The sequence below is a fragment of the Schistocerca serialis genome, chromosome 7 (genome assembly GCF_023864345.2).
Source record: "Schistocerca serialis cubense isolate TAMUIC-IGC-003099 chromosome 7, iqSchSeri2.2, whole genome shotgun sequence".
Taxonomy (NCBI): Eukaryota; Metazoa; Arthropoda; class Insecta; order Orthoptera; family Acrididae; genus Schistocerca; species Schistocerca serialis.
The window spans coordinates 192,492,651-192,511,460 of record NC_064644.1 but is presented as its reverse complement, the minus strand read 5'-3'; the positions used below and the strand labels follow the sequence as shown (position 1 = coordinate 192,511,460).

Sequence of the window (18,810 nt, the reverse complement as noted above, 5' to 3'; positions counted from 1 at the left end):
AACAGTAACAAGGAAACTGGTTTTTGGTGTATTTAACGAACTGTTGAGGTGGAATAGAACCGCCATTCAGGCCACAGCCGGGCCAATCGGATCCGACCGACAGTCTTGTCATCCTCAGCTAACGGTGTCATCGATGTACGGTATGGAGGGGCGTGGGGTCAGCACACCGCTCTCCCAGCCGTTGTCGGATAATCAGATCTGGTGCCGCCCGCTACTTCAAAAAATGGCTCTGAGCACTATGGGACTTAACTTCTGAGGTCATCAGTCCCCTAGAACTTAGAACTATTTAAGCCTAACTAACCTAAGGACATCACACACATCCATGCCCGGGGCAGGATTCGAACCTGCGACCGTCGTGGTCCAGGTTGTAGCGCCTAGAACCGCTCGGCCACTCTGGCCGGCCCGTCCGCTACTGTTCGGCCAAACTGCTCCTCAATTGGCATCATGAAGTCGAGTGCATCTCTTGTCAACAAGACACTGTGCACGCAGATGGTGGCTCCAAAGTAGTGTGGGCTGTGTTTACATGGAATGGACTGGCTCCTCTGGTCCAACTGAACCAACACTTGACTGGAAATGGCTACGTTCGCCTACTGGGAGGTCATTTGCAGTGATTCATGGACTTCATATCCCGAAACAACGATAGAATTTTTATGGATGACAATGAATCATGTCACCGGGACAATTATCCGCGACTCATCTGAAGAACGTTCTGGACAATTCGAGTGATTGACTTGGCTACACAGACCGCCCGACATGAATCCCATTGAACATTTATGGGACATAATCGTGGACAAAATCCTGCACCGGCAACACTGCGCCGGCCGCGGTGGCCGAGCGGTTCTAGGAGCTTCAGTCCGGAACCGCGCGACTGCTACAGTCGCAGGTTCGAATCCTGCCTCGGGCATGGATGTGTGTGGTGTCCTTAGGTTAGTTAGGTTTAATTAGTTCTAGGTTCTAGGGGACTGATGACCTCAGATGTTTAGTCCCATAGTGCTCAGAGCCATTTGAACCATTTGGCAACACTGTCGCAGTTATTGAGGGCTACAGAGGCAGCATGGCTCAATACGAGTGTTCCTGCACGGGACTTCCAGCGACTTGTTGAGTCCATGTCGCATCGAGTTGCTGTCCTATGCCGGACATTTGGAGGTCTGGCACGATAACAGGAGTCATCCCACCACTTCAGTCACCTCAGTGTAGAATAATAATTTACACTTGACCTTCACAGAATCCCCGTACCACTATTTAATTGGTGCCCAACATGGGGATGCTAAAGTAATCACGGCAATATTGTGGTATTACAAGCGCTAATATCTCGCAAATCTGACTTTTTTGCATTATTATCCAGTTTCATTTGAAAGACGAAATTTTTAAACAACAGGCAGTAAACATATGCAGGTTTTAACGCGACACATTACATATTGTAACAACACCATCCATGGTACACTTAGTATTTCCAGAAATTTACATATTTCTACTTTATTATATGCTAGTCAAATGTTTTCGTACCCACAGTTTTACACAGTACCGTTTTCCCATATTATAGTCTGATAAATAACTAAGTAGTTTAGTGTTCTGTTTTTTGATAGCAGTCTTACTTTGGCCGTACAAGATCGAATCCGACTGTAGAGCTGAAGATCACATTCGATCACGTCTTAAATTACTATAAAAAGATTACATTATCACTTCTGATTGAGTGTACATGAATTGCAGTGGAGAAAACACTTCCACGGTGCAAAAGAAACAAGACTACACTCAAATTATTCAGTACAGGATGGCACTCACAAACAGTGTGCCACCAGAATAAAGTTTGCATGTAATCAGCTCACTGCACACAAGGATAATTGCGATTCTAATGATTGTTAGTGTATGAAGCTGTGCCAAATATGTATTGATACACAATTAAATCGGCTTCTACGTACTGTTCACGCCATTTGGGAACGCTCTATAGCCGACTGCTTTGGAGATTTTAAATTGTGCTTGTATTTTAGATTTCCAACCACATTGCAAGCGCGAGTGGTGGAACTCGACGGTAAACTAGACGTTCCTGTTCGATTAAATTATTCTTTTAGTAACTAGCGGATGCAGTCCAACTGGCTCGTTGGCCGCCCAACGTGCAAAATTCTCATAGTTTATAATATGTGCTAATGACGCCCACTAAACGAATTTGAGCAAAGAAAAATGCAGAACTTGCACATCATCGCAAATTAGTGCCTTGATAGCAAAAGTAATCTATTACTTTTTAGTTAGTAAAAATATAGAGACTTACGTAAGCCCATCGGGAATGTAGAATCCTCATGAAATGCTTCTACACGTAGCAAGTTCACTGTACTCATTGAGGTGAGGCATTTATTATAGAAATGTGGTTCATTTGTCGAAACACCATCAGACTTCGTTACTTCACGAACTGCTAATTATTTGAAACATATACACTATGGTCAGTGTCCGGTTTCACGCAGAGAAAACCATGCATGCCTCACTATACGAACTATTCCATTTTCAATCTTCAAATATCGAAACTAAATGGCGTTTGATGTGTTACAATTACTGCACATTCACAAAAATTACACATTATTTCCCTCGACGTTAGACCGTGTCACCTAACCAATCCATGCCTCAAATTCATCCATTCATTTTACACCACGAAAAGAACCCCTACTATAGAGACTAGCCAAACGAAACAGTTCCAAAGCATTCAAGAAAACATAATTTCGTGCATATGGTTCACACCTTTTATTTTACACGACTTAGATTCGAGTTACAATACCATTTTCTGGTGTTACTATTTCAAGAAGTTATGCAGGTCTCCTGGTGTACTCAAGAATATTGGAATATTTATTTTAACTACTTGGGGTATTATGACACAGAATTTCAGAATTTGGAACTACCAAAGAAAAGAGCTAACTCTAAAAATATGATCATGTGAGACACGAATGCTTCATATTCTAGTAGATAACGGATTAAACGAATACCTTTTCGCAACACCTTAATGGCAATGGGTACTACTTACTGTATGACAGAGAGTCAAGGTTGTTCCGGCATTTTCACACTATTTAAGAAATTTTTTATATAAATTATATAACTGAACAGCACAGGGTGTTTGGGAGGGAGGAGGTAGTAGGGTAATCAACCATCTTTTGCTTTAACTATTCTGGCACTATTCAGAAAATCCCCCAGGTCGTTCAGAAGCAGTTCTGAATTGCCTTTCTGATGTCTCTTTTTTCTTTTAAATTTATAATATTACAAGCCTTTAAAACTATCTGTGCTCTGTCCGGCGTACTCCAACATCTAAGGAATATTGCTGGTTTGTTTCTAAGCAGTGCTATCATATGTGCAGTCTATGTATCCATGATATTCCTCCAGTCTGTGTGCATACAGATCTCTCTCTTTTCATTGTAATATGTGCCATTTTTTTGCCCACCCGGTTAGCCGTAGGGTCTAACGCACGGCTTTCCGGATTTGGAAGGAGCGCCTGGTCCCCGGCACGAATCCGCCCGGCGGGCTTGGGTCGAGGTCCGGTGAGCCGGCCAGTCTGTGGATGGTTTTTAGGCAGTTTTCCATTTGCCTAGGCGATTGCGGGCTGGTTCCCCTTGTTCCGCCTCGTTTACACTATGTCGTCGATTGCTGCGCACTCAAGTTCTCCACGCACGCGTCCACCCCCATTACTCTACCACGCAAACATAGGGGTTACACTCGTCTAGTGTGAGACGTTCCCTGGGGGGGAGGGGGGGGTCCACCGGGGTTCGAACCGCACAATAACCCTGAAAGAGTGGTTCGGTGTGGGGCGGCGGAGGGGTGAAGTGGACTGCTGTCGTAGTCGTGGGGTTGTAGACCATTGCGGCTGTGGAGGGGACGGAGTCTCTCCCTCGTTTCTAGGCTCCCGGTTAACATACAATACATTATCATTTTCATTCATCGGTGATAGTATTTCTCTATAATTAGATTCTTGCTTATTGTCTCATTAGTGTAGTAGACCACTGAATATTTTTTTGCTTTCAGGATGTTGCTACTTTCGTTTTCAATTTGTCAACAATAGCCAACATATGTCTTTTCTAGACTAGAGTTAACTGTTGAGCGTATTACTGCCTTGTCTTTCTTCAGATTACGCTGTGAATTAAATTGGGCTGGTACGCACCTTTTGAATCTATTGTTTTAATAACAATAATTCCTGATCAAAATCAATGTAGAAACAGGGACAGATAGCAAAAGGTGGAAATCGTGGACAAAAACGAATGTTCTCTTGCGTAACAATTACAATGTTTCGCCAAGAACCCACAACAAAGCCAGTTAAAATAGTTCTAAAATATTTCTCGTGTATCTTGTGAACACCATTACGATTTTTTAAGTGGCATTCCGTTAAGACATGGTTGCTAGGAAAGCTACTAACGTTTCGAATGCAGCTCCCGTGTACACTGACTCAAAACTGCGATCAACTATACTTTGGTCATCATAAGAATAAACCTGATGTAAACATTACGCCACGTATTCTTCCGCGTTTGCTTGAATCTCATTGCATTTTGTTTCACATGGAGCGGAAGCCAAGCTGTGTCCACTACAGTCAAGTACGATCACAAGGATGCCATAGGGACAACTGCTTTACCGTCGCATTAAACTGGGACAGCACTGGCTAGCCCGCTGGTCCAACTAACCTGCAATGATGTGAGCAGATGCAGTTCAGACGTGAAAAGAGACGACCTAAGAAACAACGTAGCTTCGAATACCATTGATTTTTTAAAGAGAATAAAATAATATTAGGCACAACTACAGCACCACCCCGCGCTTCCTGAGTGATCAGACGAAATGCATAAAATGCTCTCGTTCTCACCTAACACAGTATTATAGTTACAAACAAGAGTGATGAAAATTCCTAATTTAAACACATGTCAATTTTTCTGAACGAGCTATGTGTGATGCAAAGCGTACTGCAGAGATTTCACCGTACTGTTGAATATTGAAACCACGGAAGGTATTAATTAGAGTCAGTCGTCTGGTAATCTCTTAGCTCCTCCCTTACCCAAATCCGAAAAATACATTTCAGTTCTGGCACTCTCATCTGCTACGTTGATAACAAGTCGATCAAGAACACAATCCATGAAGCCACCCACGCACCGCATTTTCTTCTTTTACGATGTGCCGTTCTGAATCGCGCTAGCGTTCGGCACTGACATGTGAAAAAGCTGCGTGCGTCAGTTCCTGTAGGTCCGGCAGCTTAATAGATCTGTTATTTCTAGGGCCAAATACCTTGGCTTGGCTCCAGATTAGTTCTGTTGGGTTCGTATTATAATGGTGCAGTGGCAAATGTAAAAATGCAGCATTTGTATGGTGTGCTAGATACTGTGAAAATGATTTTCATGTTTCTACAACACTTATGACTCTGGTTCGGGTGAGACTACATCTAAAGTATAAAACAATGGACACAGTCCAAATAGAGAGAATTTGGTTTTTCATTTTTGCCCCAAAAAATTCAACTTATGTTTTCTTAATTTAAGCAACCTTTATCTTTCATAAAACATAGATAATTAAGAATTTATATTTGAAATGAAAACAGGAATTTTGCGTGCAATATGTAATTAGAAACAAGAACACGTGCATTATCCGTAAAAGGCAATGAATTTTACAATTATGATATGTAGGTATTTCAAATTGAACGAAAAGAAGACTAAGGCGAGACTGGAAACAAAGATTCATGAATTGCACTAGGTTATCAATCGACTACGCTACGGATTCTATTCTACATCCAAGAGGTGTATTTTTGTCTCAACTGTATCAAATACAGTCCCTCAGGGTACTTCAATGCCGATTTTTTCTGTAAATTTACGAACCTATTTCTCGGGAGTTTTTAACTGTGTTCCACATGTTTCGCTACGGAACAGGAATCAGCCTCAGCCAGTTTCATAATGTGTATTATCAGCGCGACAATCAGAGCACAAGAGTACAGAGACTGTGATTACATCATGTTTTAAAATAAAAACTAGCTAAAGCGTGATTATGAAAAACGTTGATGGCTGTTAATACATTAGAATATTTTAAAAGTTCGATTTAACGTAACTTAGTAACAATATACATAATACATACGTAAGACCTACTTGCAAGAGCGTTAACAACATAATTCTAACCATTCATAGCGTTTATGCTTGTTTACATCACGTTTATTCTTATGATGAACAGAATATAGGCAGCACATAAAGTTATCTTCTGTTTATTTCGTTATTTTAATGGTTTCTCCACATACAATACAGTTAATTATCATAGCCGTATTTGTTACGTCATTATCATGGGATTTTGTACAAGTAATAATTTTAATATGTATTACTGGCTAAATTTTAAAATAGCAACAAATCTTTATTCGTTGCCAAGCAGCATTTTCGCTGTGTCACCAATTCCGACAGTCATACACGGAAAATATCAAAACCTTGAACACAATCCGAATTAAGTTCGGCGTCGTCCCTGATGACGTAAAAGCTTCTATTCCGTTTCTACATTGGGGTTGCGCACCTGAAGAAAAACCATGGCTGCAGCTTGTGCTTGACTAAAATAACTTCGAGTAGTCTCATTAATTTTTCTAATTAGTCTAAGACAATGTTTAAAATTATCAAACTTGTATACGTCATGATGTGTAAAGGTAAATTGATAAAAATCACTGTGGCAAAAAATACTCTGTTCAGGCAGGAGAAATTTTTATTTTCTATTCTGCACCACGCAGTACTCTGAGCACAACAGCAACGTTTGGAACTGTTTTTCTTCCAATATTTTTTTTTTACATATGCACTGCAAGTGACAGCCAATAAGACATTATTGACGAAGACCTTAAGGAAATGCTTCTCCTCTTAAAGAGGGCGGTGCAATACGACAATTTTCTGTCGGAAGGCTTCTTGGCTATTCGTGCGGTAATTAAATTCCAATAACGCAAAAGTAACAAAAAAAATTGGAAATGCAGTAACTTGAAAAGTTACTGCAACTGGCCTTTCCCTACAGACGCAGAAAAAGCCGTAAGGCTTTTATTTCCTGTTGATGTGGCGCTGTAGAAGTTTCGGGGATGCCATCCGTTGCTACAAGAAAAAAATTTCCTGCTTGTTATAAACGGCTTTTAGGGGGCCTAGGAAGTGACGAAACTCCGTTTTCTCTTCATGAAAGTGTCAATAACACAATTGTGAAACGTGCGGTAGCACTATATAAACCGAGGACTCAATAAAATGTTTCATACCTTTCTGTATATTTCCAAGCAAAATGCGTGGCGTAAATTTCAATAGTTTAGAATTAAAGGTTAAACCTGGTTTTGTAACTTTTGGATCAACCGGTGCATCAATAAGAACTAGCGATTTATGGAAAAAATGACATGTCTTGGAGATATAGCGATTGACTTACGTTCTTTTATTTGTGTTTTTCGACACAACCAAACAAGTGTTCTAGAAATTCTTTACCAGTTTGGACCAGTCAGTGGTCATCTTCCGACTGTCAAAAGATAAAAGGAGCATACTCAGAATGACTATATAATCCATAAAATCCGACCAGCCGCGGAGATCGAGTTTTGTAAGCGCGCTGCAATCTTCTTTTCGTCTATATTCACTGAAGGAGTAGCTATTTCGGCAAATTTTATAGTTACTTTCATTAGAGTAGCTTTAATGTCTGCCGAATGTCTTCCTTCAGCGAATACATTCATTGCATGCATTAGAGGAATTATAAAATATATCGAAGTAGATATTCCTTCCGCGATTACAAATACTAACTTCGCCTAGAAAAACATCGACCTCCGTCGACAGATTTTCTTCAGTTTTGTTGACTACATAACGGAAACCGCTTGCAGCATGTGCCTTTAGGTACGATTTTATTCTTTCTTTTTACCATTACTTAGATAATGACGTGGCAGATTTTATGGATACTACAGTGGCGTTTTTGTATTCTCTTTTTATCTGTTGACTGTCTGAAGATGCAGCGGCTGGTCGAAACCAGCAAAGAATTTGTAGGATGCTCATGTAGTTATGTCGAAGAAACATAAAAATAAAAGTCAGAGATTTATATTACATTCATTTTTAACACATTATGCATTATACTCGGATATTAGTCGAAGAAACAAAGAAAGAAGCAGGCTAAGACAGCTTCAAGGCAAACTTACCAAGAGTTGATGGAGACCCTGTTGTTGCTGTTGCTAGAAGAGGGGAGAAACAGAAAGAAAAACAACGCTATAGTGACGATAGTTGAAGCAGCGCGTGCCGCAATAGTTTTTTTGGCTTGTACTGTAACATGAAAGCACACAAAGTTCTGAGGTGTGTGTGTGTGTGTGTGTGTGTGTGTGTGTGTGTGTGTGTGCGTGGCAGAGAGCGTGTATTTGAGCGCGTTGCCATGTGTGACACACCAGCAGCTTAGCGGGGTTGCGACACGTGCAATTACAGAGGACAGGACACGTGAGGGGGACGCGTGTGAATTGCCGCATCGCGCCGAGTTCAGCACTCGACGACAGCAAGGGCCTAAACTATGGTCCACTGCGGCGGCCTGTACCACTAGATGTCTGAGCGGATGCAGGTATTATCCCTTGATACATTCGAGAATAGTCGCAGTAACATCGACTTTGAGCATAAAAACTTGCGCCGAAGCGGATATCCGACGTCGTAGCTGCGGACATCCAATATAATAATTACTTTGTAGTTAAAGGACCCGGTCAATATTACGCTTTTCGTCAATTTTCTGCATTAGAAGCGATCGATAACAACGATTACTTTTTAACCAATTTTATAGATATTATATGGAATTGGTTGAGGTCGGCGATTATACTATAAATTTATGAAATAATTTTCACTGCTCCAATCACTTTTTACTAATATTTATTAGCACGCCACGTTTCAGCAGCAAGATGTCATTATTAGGTGCATTACAATTACACGTACAGTAATCTGAAGTGTGATAGGATTATTTGCTGCGTGTGCCAGTGTGGGTATGTTCCGAAATTTAACCATTTTTGCCGGAAATCTGTTGGCACATAACCATCTGAATGTGAACGTGCTTATTACCGTTTCTGCGTACAGAAAAATAAAGTTTCATCAAAATTAAATTTCGGTACATAGCTCGACTGGTATACCCATCAAATAATTCTCATCGCACTTCAGATAAATGTACATGTACAGGTCGCACATAACTTGGCCTGTCCCTGATCGGTGAATTTCCGACTAATTTCGTGCCGCTCCGAAACGTTTCCGCTCTTCCACAACCTTCAGCTGTATAGTAAATATGCCGTAGCCATTGTCAATATAGTAGTGTTGATTCGTGTACCCAACAGTTGTTAATATTATTTATAAAAATCAGCGAAAGGCTGCATTTGGGTCTTCTAGCGACTCGATTACTCATACGTTAAACTGATGGTTATTTTTGTGTGACTGATGCGACGCATTAACCCATTATACGTTCTTTTCTTTTATAAGCTGGCTGCCCTGGCAAAAGGAGTCGGGGCCTACCCCAATTGCCAATCCACAACGAGCCAATCGCAAGCTTCCACTCCCAGTATCCATCGCCCACAGGCCAATTTAAAACGTGCGATGAAAGCATACTGCCAATACGTGTCCTGCAAATAAATATTAGTAAAAAGTGACTTAAGCAGTAGAAATTATTTCATAAATACTGATATTTATTGTTTAAGTCGCTGTTGCTTCACTTTCGGGACAGAAAGCCGTTATTGTGGCTTGAATGCGCAGTATCCTGGCGAATGTAGATGCGTTACTGACCATTGCGAGGGCTACAGATGGCGATTTTTCTGATTTTTCCCACAGTTACAGCTATATCACGACTCCGTCATACCAACAGCTCCTTACATCTGAGTCGTCCCTGTTTCGTTTGCATTAACTCCGTGCAGCTATTAATGTTTCTCTTAAAAACACTAACTAGTAAACAATGCAGTGGTTACTACTTTGAGAAGAGCAGCATGTTAACATGGTTTAGCATTAAGGAGAATAAAGTGCGTTTGATAAACGAACTAATACATGCCAGTATGAAAGTAGTGGCAACAACTTTTAATACATCATTTGATCTCGCAACGTTGTGGGAAAGTCCACAGAAAATTCTACAAAATTCCTTTCAGCGATTGTGAGAGAAAGTTGCAACTTTAAGGACAGACTGTGTTGCAATAAAATGTGTTTATGATTGGCCTCTACCTACTTAGTCTATTGAATACGAAGTGACTTGCGGACGGGGTGCAGATAGCATTTTTCTTATCCCGCAGACCTCTACATATGGCCACCGCAGCGCGACTGAAACAAGCGAAAACAAAACAGAAACATGTATGTGACAATGAATTTCGAGAATCTGACTCTTCCTCGTGGCGCAGAAATATGCACTACTATCTTAATGAGAACATACGCTGAGATGACGAAAGTCATGGGATGGCGGTATGAACATAAACAGATGGCGGTTGTATAGCGTACACAAGGCATAAGACTTAGTTGTCATTTCTACTCAGGTGATTCTTGTGAAAAGATTTCCGACATGAGTAGGGCTGCACGACGGAAATTAACAGACTTAGAACGCGAAATGGAAGTTGGAGCTACAGGTATGGGACATTCTATTTCGAAAATCTTTAGGGATTTCAATACTCCAAGATCCACAGTGTCATGAGTGTGCCGAGAATAACAAATTTCAGGCAGTACCTCTCTCCAAGGACAAGGCAGTGGCCGACGGCCTTCATTTAACGACCGAGAAAAGTGGCGTTTGCGTAGAGCTGAAGAAAATAAATACCGACAGCGGTAATTTTATTACCGAAGTAAATGATTATAGCTCCTTCATAAGTTGCAATGAGAAGTATTTTTTTTTATTTCTTGATGATGACTAGTTTCGGACGCTTGTGTCCATTTCAAACCATCCGTACCGTAAGTGTGACAATCCAGGAGATTTACAAAAACTGCTCCTGGAGTGATGTTCAAAGCGGTATAGTAAATAGACCACGTCGGACCGACATTAGAGAACTATTTCTCACCTGCAGCAAGCTGCAAGTTCGTATTTATTAATTATTTTATTTTTCCATCAGTTTCGGTGCCTCACTGGCATTATTTTCAGGGCTCTATACACGTAGCTAGATAAGTCATCTAAACGTCCACGCTGTTATAGAGGTCACTAATTTCCAATGGCTTCCGTAGATGTTCCCAAACAACGATGGTATTGTTGTGGATGACAGTGTGCCTTGTCACCAGGGCACAACTGTTCGCGGTTCGTTTGAAGAAAATTCTGGATAATTCGAGCCAACCGAATCCCAAACATGTATGGAATATAATCGCGTGGTCAGTTCGTGCACAAAATCCTGCACCGGCAACACTTTCGAAATTATGGACGGCTATAGAGGCAGCAAGGCTCAATATTTCTACAGGGGTTTCCAACGACTTGTTGAGTCCACGCCACGTCCAGTTGCTGCACTACGCCGGGCAAAAGAAGATTAGACAGAGATACTAGGAGGTATTTCATGAGTTTTGCCACCTCAGTGTACATTATCTAATCAAATGCATTCAGATATCTATTAATATGGGATGTTCCACCCTTCGCCTTTATGATGTTTTGAACTCTGCTGGGGACACTTTTAATGAGACATCTGAATGTCTGAGGAGGAAAGGTAGCCCATTTTTCAAGAGCCGAAACCAGAGCGACGTCGATGGTCTAACTCAACCCAAAGTTGTCCCGTTGGGTTCATGTCGAGCTCTGGGCAGGCCAGTCCATCTCAGGAATGTTTATCTCCACAAACCACTGGTTCATAAATACTACTTTATGACACGGTGTATTTTCATGCTGAAACAATCAATCACCGTCTCCGAAATCTTCCTCTACTGTACATACTACACTATGCTGTAAAATGTGTTCACTTCTATTTGTATTTAGCGTTTCCTTATGCGCAATAAGGAGACCACACCATGACCATGAAAAGCACACACAAACCGTAGCACACACTCTTCCGTACTTTTGCATGTACTTAATTAACATAAAAAACAAAGTATACTAAACTGTTGGTACTGCTTGTTTCTAACACTCTGTTCTTTATTCGGTCTGCTATTTGCCAATGGACATCGCAGCTCTTATTCCAAGCTCATTCGGTTCCTCGCCTTTGCTCTTTTTATCGATACCACATTCCAAGCTCCTTCGATTCCTCGCCTTTGATTTTATCGTAACCATACTCAAAAGTATACTTTAAATTCTGCAAGCAAGTCGTGGCAAATGCAATCTTTGTTCTTGAAGTTTTTTCCCTGGACTAATGCAAACTCTTGCGGAATCTTTTCAGTAAATTTTCTCAGTTCTACTTATCAAAATCTATTTATAAAAAGTGTTGCCTTCGCGAATTCCACAAAACTGTACTTTGTCTCGAATGTTATTAGCAGAAAAAAATCCGACAAGCTCTGTAAATAGTCTTAGAACCCAGGAATTGCTTGTCAGTGTTTTAACTCACGAAGATAGTACGGCTGAATGGACAGCGAAAGAGATAAAGAGAGCACTAAAAAATGACTCACAGCGGTTTTGGTATACTAGACAGAGTTTTAAAAACGAAGTTAGCAACCATATATTTCCTCATTCCCAATTCGTGAGAGCAGGGCAGGCCGCTATTCTTTTCGGTCAAATATGACACTGTGGATCTTGAAAATCTTGCTCGGACTGGGGGGATTGGAAATATTTTGATTTTAGTTAAAGTCATACGCGGATGAGACTGATTACAATAAGAATATACTATCAGTTTCGACAAGTAGTTGTGAAGGGCATAGATTTTAAATGCAGAAACCAGTCAAAAACTGAGAGCAGTTTGTCGAGCGACAGAGAGATGCAGGAGAAGGAATGGGCGGATCGTAACGGAAATGAAACGTAGCCAGGTGAATGGGTGGCTGATGGATCAAGAATGTTCTTTCATGGACCCCAAGAGATAAGCAAAGACCAAGACAATGGCGTAATACATGGTCAGTGGCGACATTGGAAAATACGCAAAAGAATCATGCACGCTTTCAGCTGAAGACCTTAATATCGCCAGTTGGTATTTTCGGTAATATTTTCAAGGCGTTTGACTGCGTAGACCACGTTAAACTCTTTGAAATATTAAATTTTATGTAGTTGATGGCTATACACACAAGTAGTTTGAATCATACTTAACAAACATAATGCAAAAAGTTATTGTGAATAAGTGGAACAATGTTGAAAGGAGAGAAAATTTTAGTGATTCAGGAGAACTCACAATGAGAGTCCTGCGGGGTTCAATTTTAAGTCCACTCCTATTCTTTATACAGGGTGTTACAAAAAGGTACGGCCAAACATTCAGGAAACATTCCTCACACACAAATAAAGAAAAGATGTTATGTGGACATGTGTCCGGAAACGCTTAATTTCCATGTTAGAGCTCATTTTAGTTTCGTCAGTATGTACTGTACTTCCTCGATTCACCGCCAGTTGGCCCAATTGAAGGAAGGTAATGTTGACTTCGGTGCTTGTGTTGACATGCGACTCATTGCTCTACGGTACTAGCATCAAGCACATCAGTACGTAGCATCAACAGGTTAGTGTTCATCACGAACGTGGTTTTGCAGTCAGTGCAATGTTTACAAATGCGGAGTTGGCAGATGTCAATTTGATGTATGGATCAGCACGGGGCAATAGCCGTGGCGTGGTACGTTTGCATCGAGACAGATTTCCAGAACGAAGGTGTCCCGACAGGAAGACGTTCGAAGCAATTGATCGGCGTCTCAGGGAGCACGGAACATTCCAGCCTATGACTCGCGACTGGGGAAGACCTAGAATGACGAGGACACCTGCAATGGACGAGGCAATTCTTCGTGCAGTTGACGATAGCCGAAACGTCAGCGTCAGAGAAGTTGCTGCTGTACAAGGTAACGTTGACCACGTCACTGTATGGAGAGTGCTACGGGAGAACCAATTGTTTCCGTACCATGTACAGCGTGTGCAGGCACTATCAGCAGCTGATTGGCCTCCACGGGTACACTTCTGCGAATGGTTCATCCAACAATGTGTCAATCCTCGTTTCAGTGCAAATGTTCTGTTTACGGATGAGGCTTCATTCCAACGTGATCAAATTGTAAATTTTCACAATCAACATGTGTGGGCTGACGAGAATCCGCACGCAATTGTGCAACCAGGTCATCAACACAGATTTTCTGTGAACGTTTGGGCAGGCATTGTTGGTGATGTCTCGATTGGGCCCCATGTTCTTCCACCTACGCTCAATGGAGCACGTTATCATGATTTCATACGGGATACTCTACCTGTGCTGTCAGAACATGTGCCTTTCCAAGTACGACACAACATGTGGTTCATGCACGATGGAGCTCCTGCACATTTCAGTCGAAGTGTTCGTACTCTTCTCAACAACAGATTCGGTGACCGATGGATTGGTAGAGGCGGACCTATTCCATGGCCTCCACGCTCTCCTGACCTCAACCCTCTTGACTTTCATTTATGGGGGCATTTGAAAGCTTTTGTCTATGCAACCCCGGTACCAAATGTAGAGAGACTTCGTGCTCGTATTGTGGACGGCTGTGATACAATACGCCATTCTCCAGGGCTGCATCAGCGCATCAGGGATTCCATGCGACGGAGGGTGGATGCATGTATCCTCGCTAACGGAGGACATTTTGAACATTTCCTGTAACAAAGTGTTTGAAGTCACGCTGGTACGTTCTGTTGCTGTGTGTTTCCATTCCATGATTAATGTGATTTGAAGAGAAGTAATAAAATGAGCTCTAACATGGAAAGTAAGCGTTTCCGGACACATGTCCACATAACATATTTTCTTTATTTGTGTGTGAGGAATGTTTTCTGAAAGTTTGGCCGTGCCCAATTACGTTTAGGTAGTTATTGTTAGTCTTGGAAACAAACGAAACGACCTCCTGACATATTTTGCATGTCATTAATGTCCTGCCGTAGATCATCACTTACAACGAAAGCGCTGACTGCACAAAAGCGAGCAGTAAGAATAATATGTGGTGTTCACTAGCGGTCGTCAAGTAGGTACTTCTTCAAGAAGTCACGCATTGTACTTGGTTAAACGGCACCACCACAATACATACGCTTACAGTAAATTTCCTAATTAAGTTCTTTATGAATAATCCAGCACAATTTCAGAAGAATAGCGATGTCCATTTCTACAACATGCCATTTATTATCCGTTATTAAAGCTGGCCGTGGTTCAGTAAAGAGTTCAATATGAAATTTTTTGTCACTTGCCCAATGACATAACATTTTTGCCAGACAGCAAAACAAGTTTTAAATCTAACCTGAAACTATTTCTTCTGGAGAACTCCTCCTTTTACATGGACGTATTTTTATTTAGAAACCGGTAGTCTCCTAAAAAAGTCATCAAATTATTCAGTGTAGCTGTATGAATAAGACTAAAAAGTAATATGTTCATTAACGTTAACCCTTATGTCTACATATCCTGTAAACTGTCTCAATCACATCATTTCGACAAAAAATTCGTTCCAATGATCTATGGAACATCTCACTAATTTACCAACTTAATGCAGGGAAAAGTCTACATGACGTCTCCATTTAGCGCTGGATGTGAAATTGTTGGCGATAATGATTTCGGTTTTTTGGTTAAAGGGGTTTTTTTCTTTCGATGAGTCACAAAAATAAAATAATCTGATATGGAAAATCAAGAGGAGTCTTTTGTTGCTGAAGCCCTTAATACGGTTCTGGCGCACTTGGACGTGGTAAAAAAATTTAATATTTCTTCTTAATCCACGTCAATTAACAATACACATTAAATTTATTCCACTGAAACGCTATTTTTAATAAACTGCTATTTTTCAATCTGCTAGAACGCGGAAACTATTAGTTCCACATAAAAATTGAATTGAACCTTTTTGTGGGACATTTAATGTAGATTAATTTTGTACGTGGGAACATTTTCGCTAGAAGTCGTGGTTTTCGAGATCGTCAAGAAAAAAATAAAAATGTGACCTTTGATCGCCCTCTCCCCACCCCCAGGCTCACACTGCAAAGATCGGGATTTTTAGTACGGGGTGAATGCTGAAACGTAATGTCTTCGAATTCTTTATTTAAAAATTCTTAAAGATTTTTTTAAAAAGAAACGTTATACCGTTCTACATCTTTATTGTTAATGTCGACATAGCTGCTGTCCTCTGCCGCTAGAAGGTTCCGAATTGTAGTATGTAACATGGCGGTATGTAATGTAACTATGTCGCTGCTAGGGAAACTGCGTGCTTAAAAGAGTTTCGAGTTCGTAGAATTCGTCCACAGATGGAACACCCTGTCCTTCAGCATGACAATACCAGACAGCACACGAGCGCTGCGACATCTGGAACAATCCGACGCCTTGGATTCACTGTTATCGATCATCCTCCATGCGGTACCGACTTGGTCCCAACCGATTTTCATCCGTTTCCAAAATTTTAATTACACCTTCGAGAACTTCTCTTTGACAGTGATGAAGAGGTGTAAGCAGTCAAACATTCTACGGTGACGATATCAAAAACTGGTCTCTCTCGTTGGGAGAAATTTGTTTGTCGCCAGCGTGACTACCTTTGAGAAATAAATATTTGGGCATGAAGAATAGAGATATAGAATGTTAATAACCTTTGTTTCATTTTAAAAAAAACTTTAAGGGTTTTCGGATACAAAGTTCGGAGGCATTACTTTTCAGCACGCCTTCGTATGTTATTTTTAAATTCCCCCAACCACTATATAAAAATTTGTGAATACACTACTTTTCCCTAATTTTTCTTCGCTGATTGGACGCTAATTAGACGATGGTCGACGTTTTCTGCATCCCCGTTCGAGTCGGGCGTATACATATTCACAACTTAGTGCAGTTACTTATCCTACAAAGTAAGACCTAGAACAAACGTGTGTCATTTCGAGAAAAAAAAAAAAGAAAAAAAAATGAAGGGGAGAGAGAGACTTCGAAAGCTTTTGGCTTACAAGCAAACATCAGACCTTGAGACTCCCGATTTTAAAGTTTGGCATACCACTTGAAAGTAAAGACTACTAGAGGGTTTAGGCCGCTAGCTTCCAACTCAATAATAATAATAATAATAATAATAATAATAATAACAATAATAACAGACGCCCAGGCTCTGGAGGTAAGATCCGTTTCGCGCTAACTGGAATCCTAAAAAACGGTCTTACATAAGGAACTTAACGATTATACGTAACAGGTCCACAATCTAACAGTTTTCTGGAAATTAAAGACTTTGTGACTTCGATTCGATGGAATTTTTTGTAAGTCTAGAAGCTGTTTTCCTTTTATGACAATGAATTTGATAAATATCTTAACTGAGAACCTCTCTCGATTTTGTCATGTTTTGGATCCCTGTTTGCTCACAAGGATTTTTCCTCAAGTCATATTTGCACACCTATGCTTTCTGATGCTCAAGAATTTACTTTGTTTTATTGGTGCTGTTTGAATACCCTGCCACAGAACTGCTAGGTCGTTTGCAAAAGCTACGCAGTCTATTCTAACACTGGTTCCTCCTAACCTGAATGGTTCGCCAAAAGAAGCGCCGACTGTAATTTCCGCCACCCTTGAATTACTTTGCGAATTAAACATCTGAAAAGCAGTGGAAAGAGTCGATGACCTTGTGTCACACTGTTTTAATTTCAAAATATTCCGAAATTTCTTCCCTGGAAAAAAAAAAAAAATGCAGTTCGAATCCAAACGTATGAAATTTGGTTGTCACCTGAACGCAGGATTCATAACACTTCGCCACCGTCCCACCAAGCAAGGATTTTCCCGCACCAGTACATCTGCAGTGGATCGAAACCATATTAGTTCTTCAATTTCTGTTAGGTTGCGTATGAGATATCTAGAAACAAAATTTCCGTATTTTCGAATGTTCAAACAATCCCATCGGGTCAAGAAACAGATCTTGCGTCATAGCCTCTGACTGTAATATCTCTTCGAAAACGCAAGCATGTAGGCTACCATGCAGTGGGCCTTGACTATCGCGCTGAAGCTCGTCGAAATGGTTGGAGCGCGAGGTCTGGTGTCTGCTTGTTAGTTGCTATTTCACAAAAACATAAAGGAACTAAAAATTGCGACATGGTATAATCTGAAAGTTAAATAAGGCTCTCTTCACTAGAGCCCCTCACGCGTTTCTCGTGTACCAATAGGACAACGAGCCGACGACAAGAGGCAATCCCACGGGGCAGAAGGTTGCAGCAGCGCCAGCTGGGCGTACGTCTAGGTCTAGATCTAGGTGTAGTATACTCACCCCGATGATGGCGTTCAGCTCGGTCATGGTAACCTGCTTGGCGCGCTCCACCGCCGTCGCCACCTGCTGCTGGTGCTGCCAACAAGAAACAGTCGCGCTTCAGTTCACACACACAGGACTGCGGGAGCCACTTCGCGGCAGAAAATATTTGCAAATGGGCCGAGGAAGGTCTCCGGCAACCGAAACGTTGCGGCGCAGACGGTTTGAGGGGACGATCACGGCACACACTACATGTATACCTGCAAACCTTGTGGTGTGTGACGGAGGGTACTTCGCGATAACCGTGAGGAAAGAACGATTGTTGGTACGCCTCTCTCTGATTTTCTTCGTAGCCTTTTCGGGAGGTCTAAGTAGGAGGACGCAATATATTGGTTGATTTTTCTAGGAATGGACACTTTTCGGAATCACATCGTGATGCAAAAAGCCTCTCTGCCACTGGAGTTAGTTTAGTATCTCCGTAATGCTTTCGCGCTTACTAAATTAACTTGTGACGAAACATACTGCTCTTTTTTGTATCTTCTCTATTTCCTCTATAAATCCTATCTGACGCGTATCCCAGACTAACGAGCAATATTCAAGTAATCCTCGAACGAGGATTTTGTAAGCTAGCTTCTTTGTG

The 18,810-nt window shown here is 41.2% G+C and overlaps 1 protein-coding gene across 1 annotated transcript in view; it reads right to left on the bottom strand.

The window, feature by feature from the left end:
• Positions 1–18,810, bottom strand: part of LOC126412196 (protein groucho) — a 697,281-nt gene that overhangs the window by 107,958 nt on the left and 570,513 nt on the right. The window contains exons 6-7 of the mRNA XM_050081679.1: positions 18,192–18,266; positions 8,111–8,143 (exon numbers count right to left, since the gene is read on the bottom strand). Of these exons, the coding sequence (XP_049937636.1) occupies positions 8,111–8,143; positions 18,192–18,266 (108 nt within the window). The remainder of the gene's footprint in view (positions 1–8,110; positions 8,144–18,191; positions 18,267–18,810) is intronic.